We start from the raw sequence: 14,720 nt of genomic DNA, 5'->3' as shown, positions 1-14,720 counted from the left end.
CAAAATCATTGACCCCGCCCCCATGGAGAACCACTTTAGCAGAGGGAGGCTGGAACAGAGGGAGGAACAGACGCTGGAACAGGATGAGCTAAGCACAGACCTCACTGCATTGCTTAGCACCTTGCTTTTGCTGAGGCTGGTTTTGAACTTGGGATCCCTTTGGCTCAGCCTCCCAAGCTGCTGGGATTCTAAGGGTGCCCCCACTACGCCCAGTTAAGCACAGACTTTGAGCCTGGTCTTGAGGACTCAGTGCAGCTGGTCCCAACTACAAGCTGATGCACTGCCCTGCTTAGCATTGCACAACCTGCACTCTACCCAGCAGCTGACTGCACCCGTGTCCCCGGGTCAACCACTGTCCAGGGAGGGAAAAGTAGGGGCTCTTCTGGGAATTACAGGGCGATGGCTAACCAACCAAACTGCTTCACTTCTAGCTGTGGAGTTACACAGTGAGGCTAAGTAAAAAAATGGATCTCTGTGTGTATATCCTTGGATCCCAATGTTGTTCTTTTTGCCAGTCAACATCTAAGTCTGAAAAATCACTGGTTATGACCTGTGTACAGAACAGCTGTTTGCTTAAGTTTTGACAAAGAAAAACCCCTCCTGGACCTTCAGTCTGGGACACAACTCCAAGATTGGCATTAGGACACTGAGCAAAGGGAGAAGGGCCAGCCACCCCATAGGACAGAACAAGAGGCCCCATCAGAGCGCATGAGGAGGGAAATGAAGCTGCCTCAGCCCACCTGAGTCAAAAGCAGAAGAGGCAGTCTAGATGAAGTGCTTTTTATTTTTAGAGCAACCAAACACTTTTAATATAAAACCCCTTTAATATACAAACTGTAATCACAACAGCATCCACATAGCAGCGAGGGACAGAGACATAGGTCAGGGAGGGAATGTTTTCAGGGTGCTGAAGGTTTCCCTTGCCCCAAATCACTCTATGGCCTATGAAAGCATGCGTCTTAGCAGAGAGAAGACCAAGGCAGCCAGGGGCGAAGGTCTACAGAGCAACCCTGCGCCAGACAGCAAACCCTCCAATGCACACATCCTCCTAGGGCAGCCTCCAAGACAAGCCAGACAGGTTAGGAGATAACAGGAAGGTGGCTGTGATTTAGAGAGAGACCCATTGTTCCTCAGCATCCTGATGATCACACCGGTGGGAAACGAGTTTTCTAGGGGCTGCTGGGTTTTAAAGACCTAAAAATACTCCTGGGAGAAGGACAGAAATTGTTATCTGAATCCCGTAACCAGGATTCCTTGCCTGTGACACCAGAAAGCTGATCTGCTCAGATGTTGGAGAGGGAAAGAAATGACAGCACCCTTAGCCCAACAGGGCTACAGCCTTGCCAGGGATTGACTGAGAGCCTCAAGGCAGGAAGAGCTTTGGGTCAAAAGCACTCATGGGAGCTAGTGGCACAATGGCCTGCAGGTGGAATTTATAGTGTGTGAGGAAGAGGAAAAACACGAGTCAGTAAGAATGAACAATGAAGTACCTGCTTCTTATAGGCCTGTGTGGTGGAGGTGAGATGATCCTTCTGGGCAGAGGCTGGAAGAGACCTGGTGCCCATTCTTTGTTTGGAGCCAAGTTAGACAGGCCTGGATGCAGTGGATGGCTCCAAATCCTTGAGATGACCCCACACGACTCTCTGGGAGGCCTGGGGGCCCCCTCCAGGTATGCCAGGTGACTGGCTGTGGTCCTGGCTGAGTGCAGCCAGGGCCTGGCTTCCCACAGTTAGATGCAGTCCATGGAGTTCTCAGGGAGAAGGCCCGGGATACAGCCAGGGAGGCCGAGGCCCTTGACAGGGGTGCAGCTGAGGGGAAGACCACAGCTCAGAACAGGGTCCTGGTTCTCTATGGTCTCCAGCCTGTCTGCATTGTTGTCCCAGTTGATGTGGAAACGAGTCACCCGGGGGTTTGAGGCCAAGATATTCCGCTGGAGCTGGGGCAGGAAGAAGAATGTCAATCCTTATCATCATGCCCCCTCATTCCTCCCACAGAGCCAGGACACCCTCTAAACTTGTGCCTTGAGCCCAGAAGAAGCAGACTTTACTTCTTCCATCCCCTCCAGTGACCCTGTGTCAAACTCCAGGGACTACCTGCACACCAGTGCTTAGGTGTGGGACCCATCTGGTCCTAATTCTGTAGGGCATGTCTCTGAGCTGCAAAGACCTTTCTCTCTCCCCCCACTCAGCACTGCAGAACAAAGCATAACTTAAAGACCTAAGTGAACTTTGGCTCCCAATTCTAATGGCTCAACTCCCCTCCAGTGCAAGAGAACTGGTGTGCTTACAGCAAGAAGTGTGGAGGCCCCACCTGAGAAAAGTCTGGCTTCAGGGGTGGGTTCTCCCGCAGCTCTGGGTTGAGGTACTCATTGTTGACGTAGTAGCCCACACGGATGAACTCCTGTCCGTGGTAGGTGCAGGTGATGAGGACAACAGTAACGCCCACAGCGTCAGTCTCAGGGATGAGGGAGGGGTTGGGGGCATCAGCCTGAGGGAGACATTCTGTGTCTTAGCACTTCCATAGTCATAATAGGAAGATTCCCAAGTGACCTATATTTATTTTATTTGTGGTGGTAAGGACTAAACCCAGGGACTCATGCAGGTTAGGCACTCTGTCACTGAGTTATATACCCAACCCTCAAGTGACCTGAATTTACTGAGCAGAAAAGTAAGCGCTCTGCCCTTAGGGGCTTTCACTAGAATGGGATTAGACAGAACTGATCATAGAAATGACTATGAATTGATGACTGTGGGATAGGGATGTAGCTCTGTGGTAGAGTACTTGCCTCGCCTGCATGAGGACCTGGTTTCCATCCCCAGCACTGCAAAAATAAACCAATTTAAATAACAGTGACTGTAATAAGGAGAGAAAGGGGTGCCCAGAAGGAAAGTGATGAGCCAGGGGAGAGTGGCAGGAGATCAGAAGACACGGGACCACCCAGTGCCTGCTGGGCCAGTTGGGAGCCTGGAAAAGAGCACTGTTCAGCAAGAGGTAAGGGTGACATCACTACATTGGGTTTGAACAGAAGACTGGTGGTGTGGGATGTGGAATAGGTAGAGGGCTGTACTAGAAGCAGGGAGGCCAGGCTGGAGTCATCCTGAGAGAGAAAGGCAACAGGCTTAGACCCAGCTATGGAGAAGGATAGGGGCATGCTGCTGTGGACAGGATGGGCTATACCTGGTGCAAAGGAAAAAACAGGGGCCCCTTACACAAAAACTATTCAAGTTTCAGATGGGAACAGAACATTACAAGCATGGATCCCTGTGCAACTGCCCAGGACACATGCCCAGGAAGCTGGCCCTGGTTTGGGGTAGAACAGATGAGTTTGTTGGTTGATTTAGTAGAGGTGTATGAGAGGGTTAAGGGATGTGGCAGTTTGGATTGGGGGTAATAGCTGAAAGGGAGGTAAGTGAATGGATTCTCAAACGTTAGTGTTCCTAAGAATTATATGGAGAGCTTAGAATCTGCATGGCTGACAAGTTAGGTGATGCTGTATTAGAGGGCCACTTGGGAGTTACCATTCATCCTCATATTCACAGACTCTGTATTTGCTAATTTGCCTACTTGTTAAGTTATTTGTAATCCCCAAACCAACATTTGTGGTGCTTTCACAGTCATTTGCAGACACACACAGAACAGGGAAAAACTGGGAGTCACCCAATGTCCATGTTCCAACCTGAGGCCAAATGAGATAACACTCTTGCTTTCTTGTTTTAGTTCTCTTACTGAGAATGAGGGCCCTTATTTTGCAGTAGATTGAACTTCATGCATGCTAGGCAGGCATTCTACCACTGAGTTATATCCCCAGCCCTATGGAAGCCCTTTTGGTGCCATGTTTTCTGCATATTTTTGTGTGTGAGTTTGCTGTTTTAAAATGACCCCCAAAGTGAGCATAGTAATGCATTCTTGTAATCCAGCTACTTGGGAGGCTTAGGCAGGAGGATCATAAGTTTGAGGCCAGCCTTAGCAAGATCCTGTCTTAAATTTTTTAAAAAAGAGCTGGGGACGCACAGGGCCCTGCGGTTAATCCCTAATACCAGAGGTAGGGGGGAACCCTGAAATACAGTGTTGAAGTGCCCCCTAGGGTGTAAGAAGGTCTTATGAAGATAATTTGTATTAAATGTCACTCAGGCATGAGTTATAGTAGTGTTTGAGTTACATATTAACGAATCAACAATATATATTAAATAAGGTATGATAAAACAAAAACACATGAAACAAGGTTACATATTGACAAGTTGATGAAATGCGATTTGAACCTAAGTCTGTATTTCTCCTTAGGGTTAATAGTTTGGTATTCACTAATTTAGCATTCCTGGTGACTTTATTCATGACTGCTGTGAATAAAAAGAACTGACTATAAATTAGTGGCTCATGGTAACAAGTGAGACACACAGGTGGGTAGGAAGGAGTTGTCTGTAGGACATCTCAGAGGTCAGACAGATTCTAAGAGCTGAGTGAGGATTTGGATGTGAACTTCTGACTGCTGAATCACACTGTGTGCTTTCAGGTAGGTAAAAGATGTTTCTAAACTGAGGGTAGACCTTAGTGGTTGAGTGCCTGCCTAATGTGTAGGGCCTTGGGTTCCATCAGTGCACCCCCTACTGCCATGTCTCGAAAAGTCAAGGGCTAAGCTGTTATCTTTCTTACCTGAAAGACAAACATGTGTCTTCCTGCAGGGACAGGGCCAACCAGTACCGAGTCTAGGATCTGATCAAACTCCTCACTCTCAGCTGAGCCAACATAAATGATCTTCCATTCCAGGTCTACAAGGACATGGCGGGAACAAGGGTTAAGGAACTGATATAGCTCAACAACAAGAAGGCAGGAAAAGGGTCTTCTCATGTTAGTTTTGGAAAGATTCTTACATATTCAAAGATTCTAAGAACTGGTATACACTGGGTACTAAGTGCAGGCACTACAGTACTGAATGCTGGGACAGACTGAAGCTCTACTTCCAGTGGGGACATTTCTCCTGTGGGTCTAGCTTTGCCAGATGACCTTGACTTTGGACCTTTGGGGGAACTTGGGTCTCTTAGAGCCTGCAAGTGAACCCGTATGGCAGAGGTTGAATTAAGAGCCACATGACACAGGCGTGCTGAGAAGGGAATAGCAGGGAGCTGGGCCATTTCTGGGCCCTGCCCACTGGGTGCTGAGATAGGAAGCAGCATCCTCTTTCACACACAGGGACCGGTGCCACTGAACAGAGTGGATCCCTCGACAACTGGGACAGGGCAGCAGATTCCAATCTGGCAGGACAGCCAGGAGGCAGGAGGGGCAAGGTGAAGCTGCTAGGGGAGCCAGCCCATCTACAGGTCTTCCAGACTGGGCATCAAGTCATGCCTACTTATGGATATTTGGGTGACAGGGTTCAGTCAGTAAATGTGGCATCACAGGATTAACCTCCAGTCCTAACTCTCTGCATCCCATCCTGTAGGGGGATCTGATGCCCAAGTATGATCAGAAGAGTTTAAAGAAAAAACACTTAAGGAGACCCTGCCCGTCAATCAAGTCCCAGTGACCATTGCCTTTTGCAGGAGGTCCAAGTGTATCAGGGGCAAGGTCATGCTAGTACAGGGAAGCTTGGCAGGAGACGTGAAACTTATTTTAGGTTCTTTGAAATTACACAATCCACAGCTCCAGCAGCTGGGGGAAGTTTCACAAGCTGTGATTTTCACAGGAAGCAAACTCTTGGAAGCTGCCCTGTCCCTTGGTCCAGCATCACACAAACATCCAACTTTGGAAGCCATAACTACAGAGATTTGTCACTTGAGCCCCAACTCCTTCCTCGATACACCCACTTCCTGTCCCTTTGCAGTTTCACCCAGTCCCTTCTACTCAGGAACCCTAGGTCTGTGTAATATGGGTGACCATTTGGCTTCCTGGAGTTCAAAGGCCAGCCCCTTATTATTTGCAGGGAGGAAGTTAAGCTTATGGACTTATATTTATTTACTTTCTGCAGTGCTGAGGATTGAGCCCAGGACCTTGCACATGCAGGCAAGTGCTCTACCACTGAACTCCATCCCCAGGATTTATTTTTGTTGAGTAGCGGTATGAATGGAATACAATTTATTATAAGGACAGAAAAACAAGCTAGTGCTCTCTCTAACACTATTATTTTGGCTTCTTTTATTTATTTATTTATTTTTAGTTGTAGATGGACACAACACCTTTATTTTATTTATTTTTATGTGGTGCTGAGGATCGAACCCAGTGCCTCATACATGCTAGGCGAGTGCTCTACCACTGAGTTACAGCCCCAGCCCCTTATTTTGGTTTCTTTCAAGCTTTTTCCCCATTACTAGTGGAGTCACATATATGTATGCATTTATTTAATGTGCTGGGGCAAGGATTAGGCAAAAAGGAGCCTGAAATAGAGAAGCCTCCAACACTGAAGATACTTGATGTTGAGTCCAAATCAATATGTGTTAGCAAAACCTAAACAAAGAATGCGTGGATGCTGCCAGATCAGGTGCCCCACGCCTGGAATCCCAGCGGCTTGGGTGGGAGGCTGAGACAGGAGGATCATAAGTTCAAAGCCAGCCTGAGCAAAAAACAAGGCACTAAACAACTCAGTGAGACCCTGTCTCTAAATAAAATACAAGATAAGGGTTGGGGATGTGGCTCAGTGGTCGCGTGCTCCTGAGTTCAATCCCCAGTACCAAAAAAAAAAAAAAAAAAAAAGGTGGAAGCCAATCTAAAGAATGTATGGTGGGCCAGAAGCAAATGAGTTGCAAAGGTTCTCTTGACACAAGCCAGAGAGAAACAGGAGAATGAACTGAAGGCCACAGAGAAATACCAACTCCTAAGTGAGATATGCTGATAAAACCACCTATGGAAGGCAGGAGATGACTGACATGAGAGGCTCTGAATGGAACTGTCTTACCTTCACTGTTGTGATTTAAGCAGGGGCATACTTAACAGACTTCATTTCTGAATACAACTAGCCCTCACCATTCATGGATTCAACCAACCACAAATGGAAAGTATTGGAGAAAAAAATTGAGGTCTGGGAGTGTAGCTCAGTGGTAGAGCACTTGCCTAGTATTCACGAGACCCTGGGTTCCATCCCCAGCACCACAAATACACACACCCCAAAAACGTTTGTATTGAATATATACAGACTGTTCTTTCTTGTTATGGTTCCCTAAACAATACAGCATAACAGTTATTTCCATATTATGTATAATGTATTAGGTATTATAAATCCTTTAGAGATTATTTAAAGTATATGGAGGATGTTCTATGCAAATATTACACTATTTTATGTAAGAGACTTGAGCATCTGTGGATTTTGGTACCTGAGTGGGTCCTAGAACCAACCCTTAGGGAAGATTACATAAACTCTCTTCAGAATTAGATATGGGATATGAATTCCTCACGTAACATCAACTCATACTTATTAAAATATAGGATACAACCACAGACATGTATCGTGTATACCTAAGCTTCAGAACAATGCTGAAGGGTAACTTTGCAGGATTACCTTTTGTCTCAATGTTCTAACTTTTCGAGCTGACTACTGCACAAGATTCACCTCCTCTACGTATGAAGACAAAACCAGTGTTGACAATATAAACAACAATATGGAAAAAATGACTGTGGCTAAACTAGTTGGAGACTCTCTTTCTTACTTTTTTCTTTTGTGGTGCTGGGGATTAAACCCAGGGCCTCACACATGATAGGCAAGCACTCTACTACTGAACTACCTCCCCACTCCTTTTTATTTTGAAACAGGGCTCACTAAGTTGCCCAGGCTGGCCTCAAACTTGTGATTCTCCTGCCTCAGTCTCCCGAGTATCTGGGATTACACGTGTCACCATACCTGGCTTTCTTTTTTTAACGTTATCTAGTAGAACCTTTTTCTGTTCATCATTTTGTCTTTGTTCCTAATCACACAGATGAAACTATGTCTTACCACAGAGTATAAGCTCTGGGTCAGAACATCTGGTTTCTATGACTTATTCAGCTAGTGCCTATTGAATTTCTCAAAAGGGGGACAAAGCATACCTAATGTATTAAACATAGACATATGCCTTGAAGCCATCCATTTCCAGATGTTGAGAGGAGAGCATAAGAGGCTTAGAGCTCTTGGGAAATGAGAGTCACCTGACTAGGGGTGGAGGGTTTTCTGCAGTACTGAGGTTTGAACCCAGGGGTATTCTACCCACTGTCACATCCCCAGTCATTTTTTAACTTTTTGAAACAGGGTCTTGCTAAGCTGCAAAGTTTGGCCTGGAACTCACAATCCTCTTGATTCACTGGGTGTTCTGTGCCACCTTCCCCAACTGGGGATGAGTTTTTTTTAAGAGTTCAGTTAACAGCACTGAGAGGAAGGAAAGAAATGGGTTCTCTGTACTTCATGGAAAGAAGACTGTGAGGAGGAAAAAAAACAAGCCAGTAGGTCAGTCATGGAGAGCTGGAACTAGAGAGTCTGGATTCCCACCTGGAAGTTCTCAGGAAAAGCTTTCTTGCCCAAGTTTAATTAGTAATAACACCCCATTTTATTATGTCTTTTGAGAGTCTTGATTTGGCAAGAAATTTTATGGTCATTTTTACTTATGCCTCGCCTCAAAAATAGGCAATGTTGGATTGGTGATACAGTTCAGCCATAGAGCATGTGCTTAATATTTAATATGCATGTGGCCCTGGGTCCAATTCCCTAACACACACAAAAAAAAAAAAAAAAAAAAGGAAGAAAGAAAGAAAAGAAACTGGGTGTGGTGATGCAGACTTGTAATTCCAGTGACTCGGGAGACTGAGGCAGGAGGATCACAAGTTTTAGGTCAGCCTCGGCAACTAAGCAAGGCCCTGTCTCAAAATAAAAAGAGCTGGGGATATAACTCAGTGTCTAGTAGAGCACCCTGGATTTGATTCTCAGTATCCCCCTCCCAGAAATGAATGTTTTCTTCCTTTTCCAGGATTAAACAGAGAGAAAGAATCTGGACCCAGAACTCACAGCAAGCTCTAGTGTCAACACATCTACAAACAGACTGGGTGACTTGAAGTCACTCTGTTTCTATTAAAAAATGATCAGCAGGTTGACCGTAGCCTTCCCTGCTCTGATTCTATAAATAAGGAATAAAAGTACTATGTAATGACCATGCAACCAATTTTAAAAGCAAGAAGCACAAACAGGCTGATTGAAACCTGATCTCCTGCCATCTGGGAACTGTGAATCCCTTAACCTATTAGCTCCTTACATCTCCTCCTGGCTTTTAAATTAAATCTTACTCCACAGTGTCATTCTACACTTTATTTATTTATTTACACCCTGCCTTGTTCCAGAAAGGATTTAACTGGGCTTATTCTATAGTTAGTCACAAGCAGACTCCTTAATTTAAAAAGGAGTGAAAGAAACCAGGGAGAAGCTTACCAACTGGCCTACCCAAGGGCACACACATTTTACTATACCAGCTCCAAGTTAATCCAAGTGCTCAGTTTTTATGACAAACCAACCACCTGCCACAGAGAGGTGCTAGTTAGCACACTGCAACCTCACAGACCTCCACCTCCTCACCTGCTACCTCTCTAGCCACCAGTAGTGAGATGGTCTAATGGAGTACTTCCCTCCTGAAAGCAGGACTTGCCTTATAGTGGTGCCAAGACTCCCTAGGTGACCTTAGATTTTGGATGTGCATAGACCTCTATTTCAAAGATCTTTTGCTCTTTGTGGCTCCTTTCTTCTCATCTGTGAGATGAGAACCATGTCCACCTTTATGTGGCATAGATGAATAAGTCATTCTGTGAAAGTACCTTGGGAAAGATGCACAAAAGGGTGTGACCTGCCAGCTGACTGTTTGAAGCTAAATCACATTGGCTTGGTCCGGTCCACCCACTGCCCAGACTAGGTCAGACCATCAAAAACTATGAAGAATTGCTTGCAGTAAGTCAGCTGGAACCTGTGGGGAAACCTCTGGGAACTGGCTAATTCCTGCCTAATGCCTGCCTGCCTGACTATGCCACCCTTCAGATTTGAGTGTATTCATCCAAGCCCATAGGTAGAGAGGAGCCCAGAAAGCACCCAAGCTGGGGAGGCCAAGGCATTAAAAGACTGGAGTTAGAGACCCCATCATCCCTCCCCAGGAGAAGCTTGTTTATGGGGGATGAGACCAGACTAACGAGGAAAGCCTAGTTCTTGGGTATATGCACTGGGGTAGACAACAAGCAGTACTTATCTGGGGAAAGAGGTGGAGTTGTTTATAAATATTAGCAGGTTGGTTAAGGAATCTCTGGGATGAACAAGGTCTTGCCATGGGAGAGAGGGGTCTTCACAGGAAAAAAGGGGTGACAGGAGGGGAGGGTCTCACTTGGGGAAAACGTGAGGGAGTTGGGTGAGAGGGTTGTAGTCTCCATTGGGAAAAAGGGAGGTGACTGTCTCATCACAAGGGAGAGGACGGGAGGGGAGGTCTCTAAGGGGAAAACCGGGGCAGGTGAAATGGGGTCTGCCATAGGGATGATGGGGTGGCTGAGTGTCTCCGGATTAACAAATGGAGGCTGAGGTCCCCACGGAGACAACGGAGACAACGGATTGGTGCCTCGGAGGAGCGCCACGGGGTGGGGTGGGAGATGAGGTCTCCACATCACATGAGGGGTAACCGTGGCGGGGGTGGACAATGGGGTAAGAGGTGGTCACCGGGAGGTGAGAATTCGTGGGGGTGGGGGTGTGGTCTCCCAGGAGAGGTGGGGCTGGCTGTGGGGCCGGGGGGAGGTTCAAGGGGCGATTCGGTTGGCCATTAGGGCGGTTCTTCACGGAAGGTCGGGGTCGGCCCGGGGATGGGGAGTGGGGGGTCTCCGCAAGGCCCAGCCTCACCGTCCGCCAAGGCCTCATTGCACTCGAAGCTGATCTCGAACCGGAAGGGGCTGTGGAAAGGGCTTGGGTTCTCCAGCACCGCCACGTTCAGTACCGACACCTTGGCCATCACCTCGCCAGGCCGCGGCTGCGGCTGCAGCGGAGCTCGCGTCTGCGTCCGGTTTGAGCGGGGGCGGGGGGGTGGTAGACGGGAGGCAGTCAGCAGAGTCACAAGCCACCGCTCCCGCCGCCCCTCTCCGCCGACTGAAGAGCGCACCTCGTCCGCGCGCTGCCTTCAAATAGCCGGCCCCACCCTCCGGCCAATCAGCGTCAACGCTCCCCGGCGGCGCGAGCACACCGTCAGCCAATTCTGGAGCGCGGGACGGCGCGCGCCTAGACTCCCCGCACCAATGAGAGAAGCTCCCTCTTCGCGTCGGGCTAGGGAGGCGGGACCAACTCTAGACTTCTAAGAGTCTCCGCCGGGAACCAATCCCTAGTGTTTGGGATTCGGCTGTCAAGCGCAGGGGTGGGTGGAGTCAGAGCGCGGAACTTCTCTCGGCCAATCCCCAGGGTTCCCGCACCGGCGTAGAGTGGCCCGCCCTTCGCCCCGCCTTTCCGGAAGACGCAGTCAGAGCAGGGCAGAGCCGCCAACCGCCGAGCGGTGGCGCGCGGCACTTGCTAAAGAAGGCGGGAAGGGCGGTTCTCGCGCTTGCGGTGATTGGCAAAGGAGAGTGGGAGGGAGCATAAAGCAGGTTTTTGGGAGCTGATTGGCTCGATTGGCTGAGGGGGCGGGAATAAAGGAAAGCTTGGTTAGGGATTCGCCGGAGGGGAGCGGAAGTTGGGCTCCGGCGAAGTTGAACGCGGTGTGAAGAGAGGAATATCGGCGGCCTCGGCACTTGTCTGCAGGTGATGGCAGCTGGGGTCTGCTCGGAGAGTCTCCTGCTCGGAGGCCCAGCTGCTTGGGAGTCCGTTGTGAACGTTGTGAACGTTTGACGCACCCCTCGGGGGAGATGGAGCTAGGGTAACGCAGCGCGCTGGTGCCCGGGGCGTCGGGAGTGGGGCCGGGTTCGAATCCCCCTCGAGGGCAATTAGGAGGTTTCAGGTGGACAGTACTGAAAATTGGAGTTCGAGTTCGGGGACACCAGGGTTCGAGACTGGGCTCTGCCAGTCCGCTCCCGAGGTGGCGTTTCCTTGCCCAGGGAAGGGGCGACAGTGAAAATTCACCGCAGTCTTCATGACTGCATAATGCGACCAGAAACCGGGCTGCACCTCGCCGGCCTGGGCGGACCGCTGCCCCCTGCCAGGCTCCCCACGGGTGAACAGTGGCCAAGTAACGCCAATATTACATTTTTTTAGTAATCACATATTTTTATTTTAAAAAATATTTTTTAGTGCATTTATATATACACTTAAATATGTTGTTGGTAGACCTTTATTTTGCTTATACCCGGTGCTGAGAGTGGAGCCCCGGGCCTCCCACGTGCAAGGCAACCACTGCACCACGGAGCCACCCCCTCAGCCCCAGTAATCACAAATGTGTACAAGGAAAGAAAAGGGTCAAGTGAAATTCGTACTTTATTTAATCCAGTATCACCAAAATGTGATTTCAGCGTGTGATCAGTATTAAACAATATTGATGAAGATGTCTTGCATCCTTTTACTCAAGGGGAAGTCTTTGAGATCCCATGTGTGTCCTCTTTTTTTTTTTTTTTTTAATTCAACCACTGAGCTAGATCCCCAGCCCTTTTTATTTTTATTTTTATTTTTTTTTTTATTTTGAGACAGGGTCTATCACTACATAGGTTAGGGCCTTTGCTAGATTGTTGAAGCTGGCCTCCAACTCCTAGCGTCACAACCACTCCCCAGTTCCGTGTGTCTTTTACATCAAAACTGTAATCAGGCATGTGAATCTCCATTTTCTTTGGAAATAGTGGCTTTTTAGGTTTCATAAAATTTACAGTTGAAAATATAATGTGCCCCAGCTGTTCCCAACATAACTTAGAAAGTCTTCTGTGAGCCCAAATTGAATGTGGGGGTTTTTATAATTTAAATTTCAATTAGTTAGAATTCTAAGTGTAGTTGAAAGTTTCATTTTACAGTTTAGTTGGGTGCTCATGAGCCCCTCTGAGGAGTGGACAGTGCTGATCTGAGTCACTCCCGGGATGAGACATGGTCTTCAGGACCTTGCTTCCCATTCACCATCTGGCCCCAACTTCAAATAAGCCAAACTAACCTTTTTGTTAAAAATCTGACAAGGCGGGGGGGGGGGGGGGGGGGGGTGTATCTCAGTGGTAGATCATAAAATAGTTGCAAATCGGACAGACCACTCCCAATGCAGAGCCTCTACCCAGAACCTCTTCTCCCAGCTGTTAGCCTTTTCATATAGGCCTCTCTGATCAGAGGTCCACTTCTCAGAGTACCCCCTTAACCTTGTCTCCTTACACGGTGTAAACCTCAGCAGCATGGATCCCAGCCACTGTCATCTCTCATCTGGACTCGTGTGGTCTCCCTAGGGTCTAAGGCCTCATGGTGCTAGGCATTTTTTCTTTTTCAAATCTACATCTCATTTTAAATCTACAAACATTTAAAATGTTTTAGATTCTTAGACATTTTTTTTCTTTTGAAATACTTTGGCTGAAAGAAAACTCACGTTTCTTTCTTTTTCTTTTTTTTTTTTTTAAAGAGAGTGAGAGGAGAGAGAGAGAGAATTTTAATATTTATTTTTTAGTTATCGGCGGACACAACATCTTTGTTTGTATGTGGTTCTGAGGATCGAATGCCGCATGCATGCCAGGCGAGCGCGCTACCTCTTGAGCCACATCCCCAGCCCCAACTCACGTTTCTAATTGCCTTGATTTCTTGGTAATCTTGGACATACTATCTCATTTACAAATTATTTCCTAATTTGTTTCTGAGTACTGGATTGGTGAACGAAGCTGCCATGATGTTTTCTAGATGTTTAATTAAACATTTATTCATTGCAACTTTGTAGTTTTCCTTTTACATTGTGGAATGTTTTTCCTTTATCCTTGGCCTCAAACTTTTTATACCCCCAGGAAAGCTTATCAACCATAAGCATTATGTCTGTGGTGCTAATGAAGAAAATGTCCCTGTTCATAATGCATTCTTTTTTTTTTTTTTTTTAAGAGAGAGTGGGTCAGAGAGAGAGAGAGAGTTTTTCAATATTTATTTTCTAGTTTTCAGCGGACACAACATCTTTGTATGTGTATGTGGTGCTGAGGATCAAACCCGGGCCGCACGCCTGCCAGACGAGCGCGCTACCGCTAGAGCCACATCCCCAGCCCCATAATGCATTCTTAATACAGCTAGCTAGTTGATCTTCAGTTGTAAACCTATCATGTCATTACCCTGCTTAAAACCTTCAAAGCCTTATCCAACTTAGAATGAAACCTAAGATCTTTACTATGGCTTAGGAGGCCCTGCACAGTGGCCTCAGCTAACCTCTTGGGCCTCGTCTCCCAGCCTCCTTCTTGTCACCACTCAAAGCCCTGCTGGCTTTATTTCCTGTCTTTCAACACACCAAGCTCATTCCTGCTGCCAGGCTTTGCACTTGCTGTTCCCTGTACCTGGAATGTGCTTCCCCTACATGATTGTATGCTGCCTTGTTGTCAGGTAGGATTCAGCTCAGTGTCCCTCTCAAAGAAGCCTTTCCAGTCCACCTTTTCGCCACTCACCCTGTTGTATTATCTTAGAAGCACATGTCAGAATCCGCATTTATGTTGGTTTTTCAATAATTGTGCTCATTATCATCAGCCCTCAGTGGTCAGGAAGATGGTTGAGAACAGAGATCTTAACCTGGCTCACTTGCACCTCTCAGTGTTGTATCTCCAGAGTTCAGCACAGGACCTGGCACGAAGAAAGTCTCAGTAGACTTTTTAAGAGATATATAAAGGGCTCAGCATCGTAC

The 14,720-nt window shown here is 47.4% G+C and overlaps 1 protein-coding gene across 1 annotated transcript; it reads right to left on the bottom strand.

The window, feature by feature from the left end:
- Nucleotides 1–826: 826 nt before the first annotated feature.
- On the bottom strand, nt 827–11,040 carry Asf1b (anti-silencing function 1B histone chaperone). The gene is made up of 4 exons (XM_076847915.2): nt 10,814–11,040; nt 4,651–4,766; nt 2,311–2,487; nt 827–1,936 (listed from the first exon to the last, which is right to left on the bottom strand). The coding sequence occupies exons 1-4, from the start codon at nt 10,920–10,922 to the stop codon at nt 1,730–1,732; spliced, it is 609 nt and encodes a 202-aa protein (XP_076704030.1). The 5' UTR covers nt 10,923–11,040; the 3' UTR covers nt 827–1,729.
- Nucleotides 11,041–14,720: the final 3,680 nt, after the last annotated feature.

Source organism: Callospermophilus lateralis, chromosome 1, assembly GCF_048772815.1.
Source record: "Callospermophilus lateralis isolate mCalLat2 chromosome 1, mCalLat2.hap1, whole genome shotgun sequence".
Lineage (NCBI taxonomy): Eukaryota > Metazoa > Chordata > Mammalia > Rodentia > Sciuridae > Callospermophilus > Callospermophilus lateralis.
Note: the sequence above shows the minus strand (reverse complement) of the source record. Positions and strands in the feature narration are given on the sequence as shown.

Coding starts and splice junctions, on each gene's coding strand:
- Asf1b (XM_076847915.2), bottom strand. CDS start 10,922: ATGGCCAAGGTGTCGGTACTGAACGTGGCGGTGCTGGAGAACCCAAGC. Junction 2,488..4,650: donor GACACATGTTTGTCTTTCAG/GTAAGAAAGATA, acceptor TGTCTCCCTCAG/GCTGATGCCCCCAACCCCTC. Junction 1,937..2,310: donor TGAAGCCAGACTTTTCTCAG/GTGGGGCCTCCA, acceptor TTCCTGCCCCAG/CTCCAGCGGAATATCTTGGC.